The sequence below is a fragment of the Engraulis encrasicolus genome, chromosome 8, assembly GCF_034702125.1.
Source record: "Engraulis encrasicolus isolate BLACKSEA-1 chromosome 8, IST_EnEncr_1.0, whole genome shotgun sequence".
In the NCBI taxonomy this organism is placed as follows: domain Eukaryota; kingdom Metazoa; phylum Chordata; class Actinopteri; order Clupeiformes; family Engraulidae; genus Engraulis; species Engraulis encrasicolus.
The window spans coordinates 45,243,292-45,265,186 of NC_085864.1; the positions used below are offsets into that span (position 1 = coordinate 45,243,292).

The window sequence follows — 21,895 nt, forward strand, 5'->3', positions numbered from 1 at the left end:
AGTGTAGGTGATGTGCAGCAGGGCTTGACACTGGCACCTGCAAACCTGCCAGATTCTAGTAAAACTTGGCTGTGGCTGGTAATAATTTCAGTGTCAGTAGCCACTTTGGCAGGTAGCTTATTCATTGGTATCAGTAGCTCAGCTACTCAGTTTCTATTTGTTTGATGTATGATCCATGTGGAAAGCTACTGTATGCACTCATCTTCTTGCTTTAATGAGCACCTCATCTTCTGAGGTTAGATATCATGATAAACATACAAAAAAACAATATCGAATTGTGGCTAGTAGAATAGTTGAAAGGCTAGTGACTCGGGAAAACCCCTTGCCACAGTGGCCACTGAGTGAAAAAGTTAATGTCAAGCCCTGATGTGCAGTAAAAGTAATCCAAGTAAAGGGAAGATGAATCACTGCACACTGGTATTCTTTGCTGGTAGTTTATTTGGTGAACAACGCGTTTGAAACGTGTTATTAATAAACTACCAGCAAAGAAGACCAGTGTGTGGTGATTTATCCTACCTGTACTCAGGTGAAACTAAATTATGCTACCAAAGTAAATCCCATCTATTCACAGCGGATGTATAGCCTCAAAACCACCCTGCTCCTATCCCCCCCAGCCCCAACACCCCCCTTGTAAAGCCACTTTGGGGTCCATGAAAGGCGCTATATAAAATCAAGTTATAATAATAATAATTATTATTATTATTAGGGGTGGGTATTGGCAAGGGGTTCACGATTCCATGCGCATCACGATACACATGCGATACTATCATGAACATGTAAGCTTATTATTGCAATGCATTGCGATATTTACTTCAGTAATTTTCTTTTTTCACGTTTACCAACATTATACAATACAAATATAAATAAAAACTATGATAGTTTATGCATAGAATACGTTGCAAAAGGCTAATAATAAAGTTTCAACAGACCTTAGGGTAGGGGTAACAGAGCTTTAAGGACACATTACGATACTGCGCCCTTGATTGACAATACAGTATGACTGCATATCAGACCTTTGTGGACGTGGTCTCAGTTCGGTTCACTAAAAGGTCTGCGGTAGGGTTCACTTACTCTGTAGATACTCGTGCATTAATCTGTTCACTTAAAAGGGACTATATACACTATGTGTGTTAAAATACCCCAAGTGTTGAATTAATGCTACATTTCTTACTGTGTAAGGTGCCCAAGAAAGATTATCGCCTCAGTAACTTATCTTTGCTGTTTGATTTTTATTTGCAGACCCGACATCTTTCTCTGCCTATAGAGGGGGAGGTGGGGGTGAGCCTCAGCCTCCAGACCTCCCCCCCAAGAAAGACAGGAGGAAGTGTCATCCCAAACAGGTGCTCACCGCAAACTTACTATATAGAGCTTGAGAGTGACGTCACTTCCCCCGATTTCATGGGACCTCAACGGCATTTTTAGCCGAAAACCGTAGCATAATCCAATGGCGGTATTAAAATGATATTTCGATCCCCTTCCAGTTGTGCCACGAGCTCTATATATGTTGTTTCTGATATTTTTTGTTCAATTTATCGTACGAACCCCCAACATTTTTAGAAAGCTGTGTTTCTTCACATTTTTCATGCAGACGGCCTCGGAACAAAACATTGGTACTTCTGCGCGAATAATCTTTATCTAGCCTCTTAAACAGCATATTTGTAGCCCAGCGGTTATAATGACTGAGATCAGAAGGTATTTACTCGCTACCATGTTGTTAGATGGTCAGCTTAGGTCCCGTGAAATGCGGAACTAAGGGGCGTGACTTTCAAGCTCTATATACAGTACAGCCAGGGCTCTAAATTTAAACCAGCCAACCGGCCAAATGCTGGTGAAATTTCAGCTTGGCTGATAGAAAAAGTATAAAACACTAACTTACTGTATTACCGACTTTGACCCATAAGTGAGTGTGTGCTTGGTTAGTAAGATTAACATCTATCAACCATTTTGGCTGGTGATGAAAAAAGTTGTTTTAGAGGCCTGTATACAGTGAATATTCTAGTTTTACACTTTCGTCAGGTGAAAACTTTTAGTATCTTTTCAGTCTTCAGAAACCGATACAGTCAGTACAGACTATGTTACTGTATACTTCTTAGTTGTTACAGAATGCAAAGTCTAGGGGATTTACCTAATGGTATAATCAGATGGCCATATTCAAGAGGTGCTTTATGGAAATAAAATTGAATGAAGATGTATGTTTCGTATAGTGTAAATTTGGAAAAAAAAACCTAGTCTAGCTAACATGAAAATAATAAAACTTTTTCTTCTTCTTCAAGGAACCAGTTGAGTGCCCTAGTCCTGTATCAAAAAAACCTCTTGTAAGTTGTTTTCTCTCTCTCTCTCTCTCTCTCTCTCTCTCTCTCTCTCTCTCTCTCTCTCTCTCTCTCTCTCTCTCTCTCTCTCTCTGGGAATTTTCTCATGACATGACTCCACCAAATGAATTGTCCAATGTTATGTAGCCCGTCCACCAACATTGAGACAATTGTTTGAAGAAGGTCATTAAACCACAACGTTGCAAGTAAAACTCTGCAAATGCGAACAGTGTGCAGTAGCTTTTTCGTCTCATCGTTGCTGACCCAGTGGTTCCACTCCTACACACCTGGCCTAAGGAAGTGTGCAAGAATTATGAAAATCTAACGTCCATCAACACAGGGGAATGTGGTACAACAAGCTAGCTCGACACGCCTCAGTTGTAAAATCCTACTGTCACTCACTATGCCCCAAGACTTTTTTTTACTTTAATTTGTTCCCTGCAGATTATCTTTAGGAAGGTGTTTAATGGGTGCCCCTTGAAGATTAATTGTGCAACATCATGGGAACATCCAACAAGTAAAGGTAAGCCCCCGGATCTGCACCCACCCAACCCCCAAGGACTCATTACTGCACGGGCCAGGGCTGGGCTGGCCATCTGGCATAGCAGGCATTTCCTGGTGGGCCCCGCACCCTGTTGGGCCCCCATTTTCAGGAATGTTTTTTATTTTATTTCTACATTTCTGAAAATAGGGGCCCAGGAGGTGTGCCATTTCTGCACCACTAATTATGAGGGGGGCCCTTTGATCCAAAAGTGCCCCGGGCCCTATTTCTCCCCCAGTCCAGCCCTGCCATGGGCCGTCCAGAGTTCTGACTCAGGGGTCCAAAAGTCGAGGGCGCCCTGAAGACCAAGCTTCTTTAATGATTGTTTTTGCTCATGTTGCGTTAAAAATCCCACTTTTACCAAATGCATTTTTATATTTTCTCAGGGGACCCTGAACCCCCAACAACATATAGCCTCTAACATTTCACCTATAAACCCTAAAAGCTTTTAACAACAACCATGGAGGGGGACCAGAAAATATTAGTTTATTACTATTCATGAAAATATTGAATTTGTTAATGGGCAGCATACATTTGGAAAATAAATGACTAATTGTTTTTTTGTCTCATTTTATTTTCCAGATCAGCTCCTGATATTTGGTGCAGATGAAGGCATATTCATGTTGAATCTTAACGGGCCTGAGGCCACCATGGAACTGGTGAGCATGTTGGACTGTATTTCTATGGTAACACTTTAGAGTGATAGCCATTTATACTGTATATCTGTAGCTGTCTGTGTTCAGCAGCATCAACTATTTGTTTGTTTGTTTGTTGCCAATAACGCCTTGATTAATCATAATCATAATCCTTTCCTGACAATGCCTTAGCATTAGCTGGCAGCTTGTATAGAACACCAAATATTGTGGACTGTTTTTAAAGCTACATGTGTCTCCTAAAGTGATTATTTGTGAGTTTGGCTGTTGGTGTCTTGATCCTGCCTATCATTGCTCCGCAGCTATATCCTGGGAAGTGCATCTGGGTCTACACCATCAGTAATATCCTAATGTCCATATCAGGTAATATCGCACATTCATACGCATACAGTCAGAGGGGATCAAGTGGAAGTGGAGTACTCTTACTGTGGTTATTACTATTACAGTAGTAAGTCATCTTGGGTGGAGTAGAATAACTATAGTCTTTCATAGTGTATAGTAATATAGCATACACATACTTATAATGTAGATGCACTGTAAAGGAGTGGCGTGCGTTGGCACTGCCCTTACGATTATGGCATTTCCTGAATCGATTATTGAATTGTCCTGCCCCTCATTGCGATACATTGCCGAATTGATTATTATTGACACCACTACAGTGAAGACCTATTCGGACGGGACTAGTTTTATATATGGACATGGGGTAATGTGATTTTATCTCAGAAAGTCGGTGATAGAAATGGCAGATTCAGTACTGGACAAAATCTGATATAATATGGGTTTCACGCACTTTGACAGACATCTTTACATAGGGTTGCATTTGCGCAGGATTAATAGGCTATTACCTTAGCCTAGCACACCAGCGCCACCCACTGAACGCTAATATTTTTTGGCTGCTAGTGGTCTGGCCTTGCATTGTTTTAGTGGTATGCCAGGCTTGCCAAGAATCTGGCAAACCAATCACAACGCAGAGATTTGTTTTGAGTCAAAGCGAGCAGGGTTTGGAGGGAGTGACTACGAAGCTTGCAACGTTGGGAAAGCACATCAACGAGAAAGATAGCGCTGATTGGTCAGAGCGCCGGCCTAATAGGCAAAGCCACGGTTTGAAAGACAAGAGGCTGTTCTCATCAACAATCTTCGGATGTACTATTCATCGGGGCCAGACTAAATTACACATCCAATCTCACATTTAGGCTGGTTTATCAGGCTACTATTACCTAGGTAAGGGAAATTTATCCAGACTGTTTCACAGGTGGTTAAACTGGCGGCAAAGTTTACTGTCATACTCCGTTATATTTACTAACATTGCGAGTTCAGTCGGGACTCATTTTCCCTGTTATTATTACTTTACCCAAGGTCCCCCCCCAAAACTAGTTACGTCGGGGGGGTGCTGTGGCGCAGCGCGCTAAGCCCCCCACACTTGGGCTCGCATGCCCACGGGGACCCCGGTTCGATTCCGGACGGGGTCATTTCCCAATCCCACCCCCATCTCTCTCCACACTCACTTCCTGTCGCACCTTCACTGTCCTATCCAAAAATAAAAAAGGCCCAAAAAGCCCATAAAAATATCTTAAAAAAAACAAAAAAACCTAGTCCCATCCAAGTAGGGCTTAAGTTAAGAATAGTTCTACTTTTACTTTATGCACCTCTGCATACAGTATATATATTTCAGTGTTTTTCATCATCGTTCCTAATGACTATACAGTAGGAGGAGATACACAATACAGTGTGTGTGTGTGCATGTGAGTGTGTATGTGTGTTCGTGCTTACTGCATGCGTGTTTTATTTTCCCCTTCAGGGAAGTCGTCTCAGATCCATTCACATCAGCTGAAGGAGTTGTATGAGCAGGCCAGGAAAGAGCATCGCATGGTGGCTTTACCCACTCACAGGCTGCTCCCCAGGTAACCTGGGCAACTAGATCAAGTCAAGTCAAGTCAAGTCAAGTCAAGTCAGCTCTTATTGTCACTTTCTTCATATGCACGAGACATAAAAATGAAATTATGTTTTCTCTGTATACCATGCCAGGACAACACATATACAAGACTGACATTTATTTTACAGATTGACGTAAAGTGCAAGACATGACCTTAAACCCTACCCTTACTCAATCTAAACAGTTTCCCAGGGGATATTTGAACAGCAGTGCATTAATATGATCTGTTTGTTTTCAAGGAAGTGCTTAATAACCACTAAAATACCGGACACCAAAGGCTGCCAGACGTGTACTGTAGGTAAGACGTTTGAGACCTTGTTCTTACAAACCCAGGGCTTCACTACTAATAGCAAGGCTGGACTGGGGCTACAAACCGTCCCGGGCATTTTTGCCATACCCTTACACCAGCCCCTTACCCCCACCCCACACTACAATTGTGATGGGCTCAGTTCACTGTATATGAACCTTTAAGAGTGTACCGTCACACCGGTGTGACGGGAATGTTCGGGCAGTGAAAGTTCTATAGAATTCTGTGCTTCATTCAATAAAAGATGGAATTGTAGAATCTTGCATAGTTATAGAACGCATTCTTTTTATAGAATGCTCAAAAACCCACACTCTTAAAGGATGCACCGATGGGCCGCCCCATCTAAATTGTGGTCCGGTCTCTAAGCGAAAATTTGAAACAAACAAACAAAACAAAACAAAAAAGCAAACAAAAAACAAAACAAAAGTATAGGCCCCTGATGACTGTCGGTCCACTGGGAAAATAGATGGACCGATTAGCTACCATCTTTAAATTGTGGGCCGGTCCCTAAAAAAAAGACCAGCATTCGGTCCCTGAGGACTAGCGGTCCACCAGGAAAATGCCCTGAATGCCAGATGGCCAGTCCAGCCGTGCTTGCATGCAGGGCTGAACTGACCATCTGGCATAGCGAGCATTTCCCGGTGGACCCCGCACCCTCATGGGGTCTTATTTTCAGAAATGTAAAAAAATATATTTTTAAAAGCATTTCTGAAAATAGGGGCCCGCGAGTGTGCAGGGCCCACCGGTGAGTCAGTTCTGCGCCACTAATTATGATGGGCCCCATTAAGCTAAAAGTTCCCGGGTCCTATATCACCCCCAGTCCAGCCCTGCCTGCATGGAATTAATCGTTTAATTAATTGTTAATTAATCAATGAATTAATTAATTAATTTAATTAATTGTTTTTGTTCCTATGGTAGCGACGAGAAATCTGCAGCAAGAGTGTGTCTTCCTGTGTGGTGCCCTGGAGTCCAGTGTGGTGTTGCTGCAGTGGTATGAACCCATGCAAAAGTTTATGCTCATCAAGGTTAGTGCCCTTTCCAAATGACTTGGTTTTTACCTGTCCAAAAAGATCAATGTCCCACTGGATTGTAACTAGTGAATGCAGATGCCCCATCACTGTTTAGGAGGCGGTTGACAAAAAATGATACAGAATAATTATGAATATATTATTTTAAGTAAAAAAAAACCATTTATAAAATGTCAACGTTTAAGGAAGTACTCTCTATAACGGCTCATATACATGTCACTTGGGTCATGACTGTAACTACCATTGAGGACACAGAGGTCATGTCCTCTATATTTTTTTTCAGAATTGTAAAACTGATCTATGATGAAAATCAATCTATGATCAACAATGATAAATTCAGTCTGTATACGCTACTCCCATTTATCCTCAAGACAGTGAATAATGAAAACAAACTTAAGAGTTTGACTGTACATTTAGAACTCTTCAGTCGAAATCTTCAGTGTGCAATGCAGCACACGATATTTGACCTCTGTGTTTGAAAATGTCTCATTACGGCCCTGGATAGGGTCATTGAATTGATTTGGCTGTTGTTGTATCTGCTTGCTACAGACGTTTGACTTCCCCCTCCCGTCTCCACTGCGCGTGTTCGAGATGGTGGTGGTGCCCGATCAAGAGTACCCACTGGTGTGCATCGGCGTCGCCAAGGGCAACAGTCCCGAGCAGCCCGTCCTGATCAACACCATCAACCTGAATTCAAACACGTCCTGGTTTACGGCCACAGGGCAAGGTGACGCTCTTTGCAGAACATACAGTAGGCTACAAATGTGTCCGATTTGGAAAAAAATGGCACTTTGGAACAGTTGACTTCATTGATCAGTTATCGTTTTAAACTTGTAATTTAAATGTGCATTATGTAATAGTAACGGGAAACAATCCATGCAATATGTTGGCTAAGTTAAGCTCAATATCATACTGTATGTTTCACTGGTTAATATGAACGTGTGTGTGTGTGTGTGTGTGTGTGTGTGTGTGTGTGTGTGTGTGTGTGTGTGTGTGTGTGTGTGTGTGTGTGTGTGTGTGTGTGTGTGTGTGTGTGTGTGTGTGTGTGTGTGTTTTAATCTCACAGAGGTTTGCTGTTCAGACACGGTGCAGGTCACCCAACTTGACAATGACACACTACTTGTGCTGATTGGTAGTAAGTCAGCATACCACCATGCTCAAATGCCCATGTATATTTCATACATATTTTTTTTACTATAAATGGTGAACCACAGCATTTACATAGGCTGAAAAATCCTGAGAAAACACAAGACTGTGGAAACATAGAGCTGTGGGAGTATAGAGAGCACTTCTGTTTGTCCATCACGGAAAATAATTCCGTGTCCATGAGCATGGAATTTTGGCAAAATCCGTGCTCCTGGACACGGATTTTGTGTCCTTAACATCCGTGTCCAGGAGCACGGAATTTTTGGAGATCATGTTGCCAGGCCAGTGCTGCATGGTACTGCAAGGGTGTGTAAGGAGGTTGTAGGGGCAAGGCAAGGGAAGGCAATTATTTTGATTATAAAATTATTATTATTGGTATCGCGTATTTCATACGGTAAACAAAGTCAATCCAATGTGCTTTACAAAAATGAAAAATAAAAGATAAAACAAGATATAAGCTACAGATGAAAGCACAAGGCATGGCAGGTGAAAATAAAAAAAAAAAATGGCAAGACAAGGAGTAAAGTGAAAGTGAAAGTGAAAGCCCATTGGGAAACTCCAACTCCCATTGTCATTGTGACACAGCACTCCACAGCACACAAGTGAGCACTGCACACTGCACACAACGAAATTGCATTTATGCCTCACCCGTGCAAGGGGGCAGCCCTCAGTGGCGCCCCATGGGGAGCAGTGCGGTGGGACGGTACCATGCTCAGGGTACCTCAGTCATGGAGGAGGATGGGGGAGAGCACTGGTTGATTACTCCCCCCACCAACCTGGCGGGTCGGGAGTCGAACCGGCAACCTCTGGGATGCAAGTCTGACACCCTAACCGCTCACCCATGACTGCCCTAGTAAGATATAAAAGCAAGAAATAAGGAGACAGCATCATAAATAACTAAAATGGAATATAAAAATGTCAAAAAACAAAAGTCAATCTGGATTTCTAAGAGAAAGCAAGCATCCGAGAAAAGCTTTGTCTTCTGTAGTCTATTCTGTCAAATTTGAGTTTAGACTAAAAATGGTCTTCATAACATCTCCTTGATCTTGTGACAAAGCCTTATGGCCAAAATGTGTCCCCTTTTAGAGATGTTACCATGTCAAATTTTCAGTAACTACAATACCCAACATAATACTACCAATACTTTGAAGGCCTTTTTCTTAGCTTCAGTGTCGGCATAGTTACTGCACTTTGCCTTTGTAGGGCAGAACAGCTTCATGCACTATATGTATTCAGTTCATTATGTCTAGCTGTTTAACTTAAACACTTAGGGTTTTCTTTTGCATTAAGACATGTAAAAGTTTTTTTTATCAACATCAGCTGTTTTTAAAGCACGTCACTCATCAACATCACAGTGACCCTCTGATGAAGACGGAAGTAACACCGTCGAAACATGTCAGGTAAAAGATAAAAAACTTTTACATGTCTTAATGCAAAAGAAAACCCTAAGTGTTTAAGCTTCATGCACTGTATAGTCTCTTTTCCACAGCCAGTTATCTAGTAGGCCTACAGCTCAATCGTAAAGCAAAAAGTGGTAGCTGGGTCACGCTGTGTGTTGCTGTAGGCCTACCAGAAAACCGCCAGTGGGAAACAGTGGACGTGGAGGCAGTGGAAAAGAGCCTATACAGCAGGGGTGGGGAACCTTTTTCATTCGAGGGGCCTCTTCAAATTCATCCCAGGGCCATAAAAGTTCTCCGAGGGCCGTACTATGAACACAATCCAGGATTTCCCCCTGCACTTTAGGCCTATATTGAAGGCAGCCACCTTTAAAACAGACCCCACCTTCTCTAGGTCCCCTGAATATAACTTCATTGTATTGCAAATGCATTTTCTAAGATTCCTTTACAAAATATGTCATATTTCATGTGAAGCGGCATAACATTAAAATTATATCTGGGGCCGGATAAAACGGCCTCAAGGGCCACAAACGGCCCTCAAGACATAAGTTCCCCACCCCTGCTATACAGTGCTGTGTGTATGACAACAGCTCCATGTGTTTCCTTTGGCAGGCTTTGCTTACCTGGTGAGCCCTGAGGGTGCTCTGAGGAGCCAGAAGAAACTGCAGTCCGAGGTCTTCTTCCATATAAGTGTAGAGTCTGTTGGTAAGATCAAACTGCACTCTTTAAGGGTTTATATCCACACCTAGTTCCCTTTAATGCCTCTTTTCCACAGCCGGTTTTCTGGTAGGCTCAACACAGTGCGACTTGGCCGCCACTTTTTGCTTTTTGAATAGGCACAACACAGCTCAATCGTAAAGCAAAAAGTGGCGGCCGAGTCGCGCTGTGTCGAGCTGTAGGCCTACCAGAAAATCGGCAGTGGAAAAGAGGCATTAGTGTACCAAACTCAGTCCTCATTAAGTGGAGCAAAAAGTGAACAGCATCAACAGCAAAAGGACTCAGTTCTGTATTGTTCATATTGTGAAAAAGTACTAGCTGTTCTTTCTGGTCCCATTAGGTTTTTACAGTATGGTGTCAGTCCTCTTTTTCATCACACCCGGTCCTCGAGTCTAGTGCTTTCTTCAAGTGATCGATCACACCTAGTCACAAGTGTAACTTGTTAGGACCCATAAGCAATAGATAAAGTCAATAAAGGTGTCAGTACAGTTCCCTTCCGAGGGGTCTGGGTAGGCCTACACTTTGGAGCGTTCACATACAGTAAAGTGCAGAAAATGCTGAGTCACAGGTCTGCGTTCACTTAAATGGCTGAAAGGGACCATGTGTGAAAACACCCTAACTGTTCACTTGCTTTCTTCAAATGCGTCAGTTTATTTTCACACTTGTCTCATGGTGTTGCTTCAATCTTTTTTTTCCATTTGGCGCTGTGTTCCAGTGTACCTCGATGGCACATTACTGGCCTTATGGCGACATGGCTGGCAACGGAGAGGAGAGAACTTTTCTGAGATACTTCAAGAGGTCACAGACCGCAGGAAGATCTTTCGCTTGTTGTGCTCAGACAAGTGAGTTTATGTGTGTGTGTGTGTGTGTGTGTGTGTGAGAGAGAGAGACAGACAGACAGACATACAGAGTGAGAAAGAGAGTACTGTGTACGTACGTATGAAAACTTATTTGACAGCTGCATGCCATGCACACAAATACCTATGGCACATGGGTTTAACTTTACCGATTTCTCTTTCAGAGTGGTTGTCTTGGTAACCAAACAAGCTGAGGATCAGCATGGTCACTGCAACATCGCTATCCTGCAAACTGTAGAGGGCCTCGTTCCTGTACTCTGAGGCAGGGACGGATCATGACTCCATGGGCCCCTGGGCCAGACAACAAGAAAGGGCCCCCTCCAGATGTTAGAGACCCTATATTGTTGGGCATTCAGGTGTTTTTCGACTGAAAATATGTGAAAATAGAGTTGTTAAAAGTGTGATTTTACACAACATGAGAATGGAAATTTAGAGGATTGGGCTTCAGGGCCCTCTGGACTCTTGGGCCCCTGGGCCTGGGCCCGGTAGGCCCTTGCAGTAATCCATCCTTGCTCTGAGGGCCAGTGTTGCCAGGTAGAAAATGCTGTATTATCGTACCAAAACCTCAAAATGATCGTTTTTGGGGGCTTTTTAGGGAGGGAATTATCGTACAAGAAATGTTGTTTCAAAGCATCTAAATGAACTGAATGACAACTCTGAAATTACAAAATGGACAAAATGATGGTACAAATACGATAATTATTGTACATTGAGGTGTACAGCGCCCCCCATATGTCATGCTAGTGTCAGGTTTAGAACTTACAGTGCTGCTGCTTGAGAGTATGTGAGCCCCTGGAGCTGTTTAGATGTTTCTGATGTGTACCTTGATTTTCTTACTGTATCGTCACCAGTTTTTATGTATGTATGTGTGTATGTAAGTGTCAGGAGTATTGCTTCATCAATGCCATCAAGGCTTCTTTATTAGAACTTGATTAACCCTTTGATGCCTAAAGCACCTGCAAAAAACGCCTGCTGAATACATAAGCCCTTTTTGGGGAAGTTGGCCCCAGCCTATAAAACCCTAAATATCTTAGCCTCTGATGCACATAAAAAAACATGAAATAAGTTGCATTTAAACCCTAAGACCCTCATCTTACCCTCATCTTGAAAGTGTTCATTCAGCTGTAACATACCCACATTTTTATTTAAAAAGCTAAAATCTCAAGAGCCTGAATGCCTGAACATTTGTTTCTTGTGAGGGATATAATACCAGCTCCAAAATATTCCAGCTCCATCCATAAGCTGTATAACAGATTATTCACAAATGGAGGGCTGTCAATATGACCATCAAAACCATCACCAGAGCCACCAGAAAGATATTAAATCTGGTGAAGGCCAACAGACACATCACCTCTGACATTATCTGGGGCAAATGTGCAAGGGTCTATGATTAGATATTCAATATTCAATACCATGACCCAAAACATTACAGCAAGTCATTTTTTACATTTTCAATTTGTTGAATTACAGGTAATGGATAAATATCACTTTTTTCTTTATGTTCAGTATTTGGAAAAGGTGCTTTGCAAATTCGCATTCGAATGTCTGTTTGATAAGGTTCTTTTAATGTTTTTATTTTTTTCTTCAACAAAAACATTGACCATGTCTGGCGCGCTCACATGCATCCAAGCAGCACTGTACAGTATACATACAATGATCGTCACATGACTTCAGTCGCATGCAGTTTGACTGATTTTTGGAGCTTTTCATTCAAAGACTCGTCCAGTTATGGGGTGCATTTCTCGAAACCATAGTTACTAACCGCATTAGCTACTCTGTTGGTTGCAATGCAATTTCCCATTGGTAACTACCCAAAACTACACTTTTGAGAAATGCACCCCGTAATTAACCAGAAGCTGTATCCTTGGATCAATGGAGGTGGATCTGTAGGCTACTTATGCCTTTTTCCCCACAGCAGGTTTTCTAATAGGCCTACAGCTCGCCACAGCGCCACAGCGTGACTCGGCCACAGACACAGCTCAATCGAAGAGCAAAAAGTGGCGAACAAGTTGAGCTGTGTCGAGCTTTGGTAGGCCTACCAGAAAACCTGCTGTGGAAAAGAGGCCATATTTAGCAAGTGCGTGTCGAAATAAGCCGACACTTGTCAGGTAAAAGCTCTCAGGTACAAGCTCTAGAGCAGGGGTAAGGAACCTTTTTCATTCGAGGGGCCACTTCAAATTCATCCGAGGGCCGTATAATGAACACAAACCAGGATTTCCTCCTGCACTTTAGGCCTTTACTGAAGGCAGCTACATTTAAAACCACCTTATCTAGGACCCCTGAATATAACTTAATTGTATCGCAAATGTAATATACAATATGTCATATTTCATGGGAAGCTGCATAACATTGAAATCATATCGGGGGCCGGATAAAACAACCTCAAGGGCCGCAAACGGCAACGAGACAGAGGTTCCCCACCCCTGCTCTAGAGACTAGAATCAACCAGAAACTAATCAGGGTCTTCAGATGAATAGTGAAATTGGTGGAATGAAAACTCCAATCATCAATCTGCTTATGACTAAACTCTTGACAAGTCATGATCTGCGTGAATGACAATCTTCCCAGACATTTATATCAATTATTTATCAATTTTATGACTGGTTTGGACAGTCTGCTGTACAGCCTTGTATGTTTTTTTTGTGGTTTTGCTTCTTTTCTACATATGGTTTGGTGACTGATTAGCTTGCCTGAGACTTGTCACTTGATCTTGTTAAGTTCACACAAGGAAGAGCGCGACACTGCTTATTCACAGTTCACCACTTTTTTTCTTTTCTTTCTTGTTCAAAATCAAAATTAATTTATATGAATTCTGTGGTCAAGACAGCAGTTGGTAAAGATATGAATATGATGCATCACTTATGCAAATGGCCATAAATTACTGTAAAATATAAATGCTGTAATACATAAAGGGCAGGAATAAACATTTGAATGTCTACAAACATTTCGTAAGCAGTTCTGTCTTTTTTGTGTCCATTTCACTCCACGATTGTGTGTACAGTAACCATGTCCTCTTTCGCATAAACATTTCAATTGAATATATTGTTTGTGGTCATAGAGTGGCAAAATGCTGGAATGTTGAAAGGTGTATGGATACTTTTGTATACTATGTCTGTTGCAGGGATATATAGCAACTTTAAATGGAACCAGAACCGGATACCGGATCCTACAGCAATAACTTCCATCACTATTTTTATTAGGACATTATATTTTTACAGTAAAGTGTTAAATTCATGCTGTGCAAATTTGTGTGGGAGGTTGTATGCTATATTACTAAACTAATACTAACTAGAACAATTGGTTAGGATTTCTTTATCTGTTGACAATTGAGAGCCTGCTGCTGGTGTGGGAATTTGTTTCTCCTTTTCCTCTTTGTGTGTGCCTTTATGCGTCTTGTTGTGCAATTCTATGTGAGAAGGGGTGTGGCTTATTCCAGAGCAGCAGAGCAAGAAAAAGCAATGGAAATTATTTGAATTGATGCCTTCAGGGTTTTATGTCCTGAGGCAAGAACATTTGCACTGCAGTTGTAGCCTATCATTGGTAAGTCGCCCTCCAAATTGGAAATCATTTGGTGGCGTGGTGCGAGAGCTGTGCTTGGAACAAACAAACATTCCTAGTTGTTTCTCTTTTCAATGGGCTTATTTGGGTCATAGTACTCAGTGTTTCAGATTCTGGTCATCTGTAATCACCCTTGAACTGGTCATTGGCTCCAGTCTGCCATTTTAGGCATCCTTCAGTTTGCATGGCTTTTCATTTTGGGCTTATGGCTTTGCTTTCTTTTTCAATTGGAGGTGGGTTTTTTTCTCACAGCAGCCCCTAATACTAAATACAACCAATTTGTTTATCTTTGTATACAGTACGTATGATGCCACTGTTGGTATACAAGCTCCGGTTTCGTAACCGCTGAGTGAATACTAGATGTACTTGTCCAAGCATGCCAGGATATAAATATGAATCAAAATTCAATTTAAAAATATACATTATAAGACCCTAAATGTCTAGTACTCAGGAGGAAAAAAGATGAAGCAGAAACAATCAGTTGGGCCACTGATGTTTATTTTGATGACCCCATACAAACAAACTGAAAAACCACCTGGAATCGTCTTGTTATTAAGGAGTGCTTCACTGCGATGTTGCCATGATGCTCGATACACCTGGGAAGAAAATGGAAAACAAACAACAGAAATCGGAGATGAAACCTGGATGCAAATAATGCTTGTTTGGCGCCACCCACAGGTAACTCAAAACACTGCGAGCAGACACATAAACGGACAGTCATGGGGTGCCTAAAGCCTTGTTCACACAAAGACCGGTGGAAGTAATTATTTCTCAGTGGAGGGTGAGCGAACTGCGCGACCAGAGCAAATTCGCCAGAGGTGAAGTGACCAGATCGAATTTCAACGATTAAAGTCAAGCTGATATTATGGTAATAGGCTATGACACGGTTTGGGGAAAACCAATTGGAATGTTCATATCTCCGAATGTCCCAGGCTGTCAAGCCAAAGCCGTTATGTGATTAGCTAAATCAAACATGTCAATGTCACGTCCAGAGCGAATAAAGCAAATTCATGGCAAAACTTCTTCTGCCATCTCTGCGACCAGGCAGCATAGGTCAAGTCAAGTAGGTTTTATTGTCAATTTCTTTACATGCACTGGTCATACAAAGAATTTGAAATTACATTTCTTGCTTTCCCATACAGACATAGACTAATCTAGGTAAGGACATAGACAGTATAGACATAGACAGTACTTATACATGGACTTAAGACAGTATGGACATAGACAGTGCTCATACAGACATTTAAAGTGCAAGACTGGACAACAGAAGACTTGTAGAGGACATACATTAAGAGGTATTGTTGTGCTTTTGTGCTTTTCCTTAAAAAAGTCCTTTATAGCGTTCTGACATGGTAATAGTAGCATTTTGAAGAAAAATAAATATTAAAAAGGTCTGTCAAGTACACCAGCAGCAGTGTGTGTGTGTGTGTGTGTGTGTGTGTGTGTGTGTGTGTGTGTGTGTGTGTGTGTGTGTGTGTGTGTGTGTGTGTTTGTGTCGCCCTTGGTCTGGACGCAGCATAAGTCTCCACCCCTTCCGGACGGCTAATTAGTAGTTTTTTTTTGTTTTTTTTTTATTGACTGGGCTCTAAGGGACTGATCAAAGCCATTTCCGCGATCTACTGCGCTTCATTGCCATCACATGTGAAACCTAGAGCACATGTCAAACAGAATCAGGATTTAGCTTGACTCGCTCCATTCACTCCCATTCAAAAAATATGCTTGCCAAATCCCCATGGATGATCTGAGGAAGTTTTACAGCACCTCGCTTTGCAATGTGCTCCCACTGCCCTTCGCTTAAATCGAACCACAAACCAACAGCCGCTCAGTGCTCATCACCTTTTTTTTATTTATGTATTTATTATTTTTTAGTTGTCCGCCCTCTGGTCTTGCAGCACTGATGGCTTCCCGCAAGGGGTCAGTGCTGCTGTGAGACCAGAGGTGCAGGTAGACTGATCTCACACGCCAATGACTCAAGCACCTCCAACTGTACAGCCACAAAGCTGCTGGAAGCCTCTCCACAGACCCGGCACTGCCCACACAGAACAGGCAGCGCTGTGGAGGACGGCCTCCCAGAGGTGGATCTAAGGAACGTGTATGAGGGCTCATAGTCACCTTTACAATACATACCCGCAGTCTGCTCGACATTATTTGTGACCAAAGGCCATTTTTTTTCCCTTTTGGATTTGATTGTTCTTGGTATCGTATGAAAATTAAAATGCTAACATCCATTTCATGCATTGGTGTTCATTTCCAGGCATATATGTATTGGTATTGCCGGTTATTTATTGCATTACTTTTTTTACTCACTTTCAAAGTCAATCTTCTCCACAATGTTCTTGGGCTTGATGCTCTCTTCCTGATTGAAGATGAAAATCATGTTGTCTTCATTTTCTGTCCAGCCGTATTTGCTCATCCACACCTTCACCTGCGTGTCTGTGGAGACAAGTCAGAGGAGAGAGAGCAAGACAAACATTAAAATGAAGCTTTTTTTTTAATCAAATTTTTATTATGATTATTGTTATAACCGAATTACAAAATTACATATCACATCAAATGGGAAAAAGAGGGAGGGGCAGGTGAGACAAGACTCGACAAACACGACACAGAACGACTGCAAAGACAAGAAACAAACACAAAGATGGAACACGAGACGAAAACTTAAAAATAAAATGTAAAAAAAGACTCTAGTGTCCCATCAAGTCTTTGATAGAGTCTGCCAAGTTCAGCTCTGGATAATTCCATGAATATAACGTCCAGAAATGTGAGGCTCCAATGCCACATTGAGAGATCATGGGGTGATTTCCACCGTGTCGCTACCATCTTCTTGGCAAAATGAAGCTTTATCTACCGACCATCTTAAGAAAATGAGGACTGCAGGCTCTTCTACTAGATGATTTACCCCTTAATTTAACCTGATTTACTCCTGAAACAGCTTCTTAGTACAGGCTCCAGTTGCTGTTCAACTACACTCCAGCTCATGGGCTGGATGAATGAGAATATTCTACAGCTACATGTGCTTGAATGTATGGTCATTTCTGGTTTAGTTAGGTCAAGCGTTCTTACCCAATGGGTCACCCAACATGTCAGCCAGAAGTCTGTGTTCGATGTTCTGGTAGGTGATGCCCACAACATGGCAGATAACTGAAACAACAGATGACACATCACACCATCAAATAACCAAATAGTCACATAAAATCAACAGACAAATAATTAACAGCTGTTACTTGAGGCTACTTAACTATTACTGTGGTTACCATTCATTAATGCATTGGGTAACACTATATTTTAATGTTACATCTACTAGCACTAATGCATACAATGTTAATGTCCGCATAGGCAACTTGTAAGGCAAGTACTAAGCAACAGCTGAGGCCTACTAGGTTCTTACTAAGGTTAAATTGGTAATAAATCTCTTATTGTGCTTACACAATAAATCCCTAATTATACTTATACAGGCACATTGTATGTATTAATGCTAATAGATGTATCACTAAAATAAAGTGTTACCATGCATTGATATGGAACGGCGATTACTTTTTGATTTGGAACGGGCACCCAATTGTTTATATAGAATTAATAGTAGTAGAGTGGCAACATGCCATTGGTCACCAGTGTTCTGGTCACCTGCGGGTGCCGCAAAACATCATATCCATCTAGCTCTGGCCAGGGGGCCAGGCTGCCATCTGTGATCGCTTTTGTTTCTGCATGCATTCATACAAGATCTTCACTTACATTTGCGTACGGACTCTTCAAATCCAGTGATGCCGTCAAGCAGCTCCCTGTTCTCCTCCAAACTAGTCTACAAAACAAGATCAAATTTGCCATATTTCAAAACACAAGACCAAATGGGCCCCATGACAAAAAGTTTTCAAATGTATTTGCACAAGCCTTTCGGTCATGCATTCAACAGTGGATTCTTTTGACACTTCTTTTGGTATTCCGCGTGAAATGATAATTTCAGGACTCGGGTCACAGATTTTAATAAAATTTAGTGCACTTTTTTGGTGGTAAGGTAGAACCTCAGAACTGTGTGTGAATTTGACAATGACCCGTATGCTCCTGCTGCAAGACAACTGCTATCTTCCCAACTAAATCAGGGCTAGCCTGGCTGAGTGTAAATGGCAAGAATCAGGGGCTGTTAATATGAGGACGACTGCGAGGGAAGACAAAATATTTGATCAGAAGTGCCTTTCGTTTACACGCTGACCCCTCCATCAGGGCCTGAAGACGCACAAATCTGAAGACTCCTTCTAGAGTGGGGAGTTCTGAAGATCCAGCTTGTGCCTCCATCTAAGAAGCCAAAACATGTCCATGTCCAATACACCTTCACTTTCATGTCACTCTTCTCCAGATTTTTGCGTCTTCTGGATCTGATGGAGAGGTTGCCGTGTAAACGAAAGACACTTCAGATAAAAGATACTGACGTTTTCAGGCCCTGCCGTGGCCAACCGGTGGGGCGGTCGCCTGCCATTTCCGACCCCTCCCTGTCTCTCTCCCAGTTCACTTCCTGTCCACTTCTCACACTGTCTTATCAAATGAAGTCGAAAAAGACCACAAAAAAAAAATCTTTAAAAGATGCAGCCGTTTCCACCGGCAATCGTCCTCGTGTTAAACACATCATAGACCAGACGCCACTTTTGCGTCTACTGTTTTGTTAGTCACCATATAAACCTCACAGTAGCCTCAATCTTACCCAAAAAGCCTGGAAGTGACAAGTCTCGAGAAGGTTCCCAAGATAGAGGATTTGCCTGATTGGTCGTTCCTCTTGCTGCAACAATGTAATCAAGGACAACATTTCGTAACAATGTATACACTACACTGCAAAGTTCCAAAATGCTGAAATGTTCTCAGCAATGCATAATGTGAAAAAAGAAACAAAAAAACAACAAAAAACAAATCAAAATGATTTTGTCAACTCAACATTTAATTTATGTCATCTTAATTTCACCATAGTACCCAAATATGGTACATCATGTTTCCACACATGTATCAAAACTAGGGATGGGATATCGGTATCAGTGTATCGGTATCGGGTTCAGATATCAACATAATTCAGAGATCGGATCGGAATTCTCCCAAAGTATCGGAATTTTCCTGATACTGACATTGAGCCAGGTGTAATGTTAATTTCACTTGCATATTAGTTTTCAGGATGAGATTGTTACTTTTTTACTTGTTACTTTTTACCTATTAATTGGTTTCCCGTTCTTCTGACTTCCTTTTCTGACCAAATAGTCTACTTGGGCCTACCTCAAGTTGAAACCCATGCATATATGTGGTTTTGGTATAGGATCGGAGTAGTGTCAGTATCGGCAGATATCCAATTTTAGATATCCGGATCGGAAGTGAAAAAAATGTGTATCGGTGCATCCCTAATCAAAACTTAAAAAAAAAATCAATCAATCGACTCAATCATAAACTATGGTACTTCATCAAATCATTATGAACCAAGAGCACAGACATGCTGGAATAGTTTCCAAAAGGATACATGTGTCGCGTCAATCATGCACTTGCACAGGGTGAAGTCTGTATGTGGCAGGTTCGTCAGCGCCTTCAGCAAAATTTGTGATGTGACGGTGGTCTGGAAGTAGGCTGGATTGAATTGGTACCTACAAGAGAACAATCAGGTTGCCAACGCTTTAAATCACATAAATACCAATGTGACTATGGTACATCATGAAATCAACACTTCACAATATCAACAGACTTAATTGTCAGCAAAAATCACTATATTAAGTTCTTATGTTACATGTTTTAACTGTCACTGGAGAGACAGTTTTCCTGGTGCCGGAAATAAGAAGCATGCTATATTTTCATTGGTCACCGTGACAAGCAAGACGAAATAACACAGTCCTTTTCTGTTCACGCAATAAATAAAGATGAAAAAACATTATATAACTATTAACTACCCAAAACCTCTCATACACGCAAATCTCACACACCTGCCGACACATAACACAGCCATTTGTATCCACTTTCATTGGTGTAAAACAACACACTAGAATGTCAGAATGCCTCTAACTACACGTTTTGTCCATGGAGTCCAGCTGGGTTCTTGAGACATTTTGGTCAGTTCTGACCTACATCAAGTTCTCTCTCATCATTTTACAGCCACAGTCATTTCATAGTAATACTGATAAACCCCTTGAACTAGTGTATGAGTGTGTTTGGGACTGTAATAGAATGAATTGGAGACTCAACCTGAACTTAGTTCACCACCTGCTTCCCTACAAAACTGAACAACCTCCCTTCTACCCTATGAACAACCTTGTTTGTTGAGTTTCAGTGTTGTCAGGTGGGTCACCATTCCAATGGCAATAGAAACCAACTATTTCCACATCCAGTTCATCTCAGATCACAAAACATAATGGTAATCCATTGCCTTTCCCCGCTTTCACACTGCTAATTTGGACATACAGGGTTGAACAATGAGTTCACAGACACCATAACACGTAGGTTAAAGTCGACAGAAACAGCTAGCTTTACACCTACCCGAGAACTCTCATCTACCACCATACAATCTCTGTCAATACAGAATGCATACATGTAGTTGCTGTTGGCATCAGGGAAATAACTCTGGGACACAAGTTGAATAATGCCACGATTGCACTGCACAAAAAAGTTACATCACCACACCTACACTGTTTGCATTTCTGCGCCAGACAAATTGGTTTGAAAATAAGCGATCAAATAATACTTACAGTTTGAGAACGGCTAGATTGGCTTCCAAGTCATAAGCATTCTCTCTTGCTTGCGTTTCCACATAGCGCTCCAAAGTGGCGAGATTCTCTGGATTGTATCTAACAAGACACAGAATTGAAAGGAGAGTTATAGTTAGTCGTTTTTAACAGTAGTTTACCATTTTTGAGCAATCAGCTTATTGTCCGGTGTTGAAAACATACCACACTGTCAGAACATGACACATATGCCCATTGTTGACAATGCACAAAGTAGACATAGCCACCCAAATGTATGAGCGGTCACTTCTCTGGAACGGCTAACACATTAGCATACTATTGCTCCTCAGCATTTCATTACCTGTCAATTCCACGGAGAAGCTTCCCTACGTTTGCTCGCATTTGCTCAAATGACGACGACATGTTGTGGAAGTGGGTTTAAACCTGAAAGTTTAAATAAAATCCACACGTGGAATTACAGTTGCGGCGAAAAGCCTCACAACCAGGAACGAAAGGAAGAATAGGGCATGTGACCGGATGTAGTTGTTTTGTATCATCGCCCCTGCTGGATTGGAGTGCAAATAGCCGAACAGTAGATTCTCAGCTCCAAAAAGCCAGGGAGGCTGGACAGAGGTGCTGCTGGTGTTTGAGAGCTGTTTTCATATGGAATCATGAATGCATACATCACCATTTTTCATTGACCTTCATTGCTGGACATTGTTTTCTTTTCCAACTTGACAATGACCCTGAATGAATACACATCTATTTTCTG

At 41.7% G+C, this 21,895-nt stretch overlaps 2 protein-coding genes and 1 non-coding gene across 4 annotated transcripts in view; 1 reads left to right on the forward strand and 2 right to left on the reverse strand.

Moving 5' to 3' along the window:
- LOC134454677 (mitogen-activated protein kinase kinase kinase kinase 5-like) overlaps window positions 1–13,144 on the forward strand; it is a 44,217-nt gene extending 31,073 nt beyond the window's left edge. For both annotated transcript variants that reach the window (XM_063205836.1, XM_063205837.1), the window contains exons 20-33: window positions 1,240–1,340; window positions 2,274–2,315; window positions 2,754–2,832; window positions 3,433–3,509; window positions 3,806–3,866; window positions 5,302–5,404; window positions 5,676–5,734; window positions 6,662–6,768; window positions 7,321–7,498; window positions 7,838–7,906; window positions 9,927–10,019; window positions 10,747–10,873; window positions 11,053–11,150; window positions 11,408–13,144. In XM_063205836.1, the coding sequence (XP_063061906.1) occupies window positions 1,240–1,340; window positions 2,274–2,315; window positions 2,754–2,832; window positions 3,433–3,509; window positions 3,806–3,866; window positions 5,302–5,404; window positions 5,676–5,734; window positions 6,662–6,768; window positions 7,321–7,498; window positions 7,838–7,906; window positions 9,927–10,019; window positions 10,747–10,873; window positions 11,053–11,149 (1,193 nt within the window). In that variant the 3' untranslated portion in view covers window position 11,150; window positions 11,408–13,144. The remainder of the gene's footprint in view (window positions 1–1,239; window positions 1,341–2,273; window positions 2,316–2,753; window positions 2,833–3,432; window positions 3,510–3,805; window positions 3,867–5,301; window positions 5,405–5,675; window positions 5,735–6,661; window positions 6,769–7,320; window positions 7,499–7,837; window positions 7,907–9,926; window positions 10,020–10,746; window positions 10,874–11,052; window positions 11,151–11,407) is intronic.
- Window positions 13,145–14,926: 1,782 nt separating this feature from the next.
- eif3k (eukaryotic translation initiation factor 3, subunit K) lies at window positions 14,927–21,682 on the reverse strand. Its single transcript, XM_063204505.1, has 8 exons — window positions 21,485–21,682; window positions 21,148–21,246; window positions 19,935–20,055; window positions 19,140–19,214; window positions 18,179–18,245; window positions 17,510–17,587; window positions 16,754–16,879; window positions 14,927–15,042 (listed from the first exon to the last, which is right to left on the reverse strand). The coding sequence occupies exons 1-8, from the start codon at window positions 21,544–21,546 to the stop codon at window positions 15,011–15,013; spliced, it is 660 nt and encodes a 219-aa protein (XP_063060575.1). The 5' UTR covers window positions 21,547–21,682; the 3' UTR covers window positions 14,927–15,010.
- LOC134454853 (small nucleolar RNA SNORA53) lies at window positions 16,315–16,541 on the reverse strand. Its single transcript, XR_010035919.1, has one exon. It is a non-coding gene; the product is annotated as a small nucleolar RNA SNORA53 (small nucleolar RNA).
- Window positions 21,683–21,895: the final 213 nt, after the last annotated feature.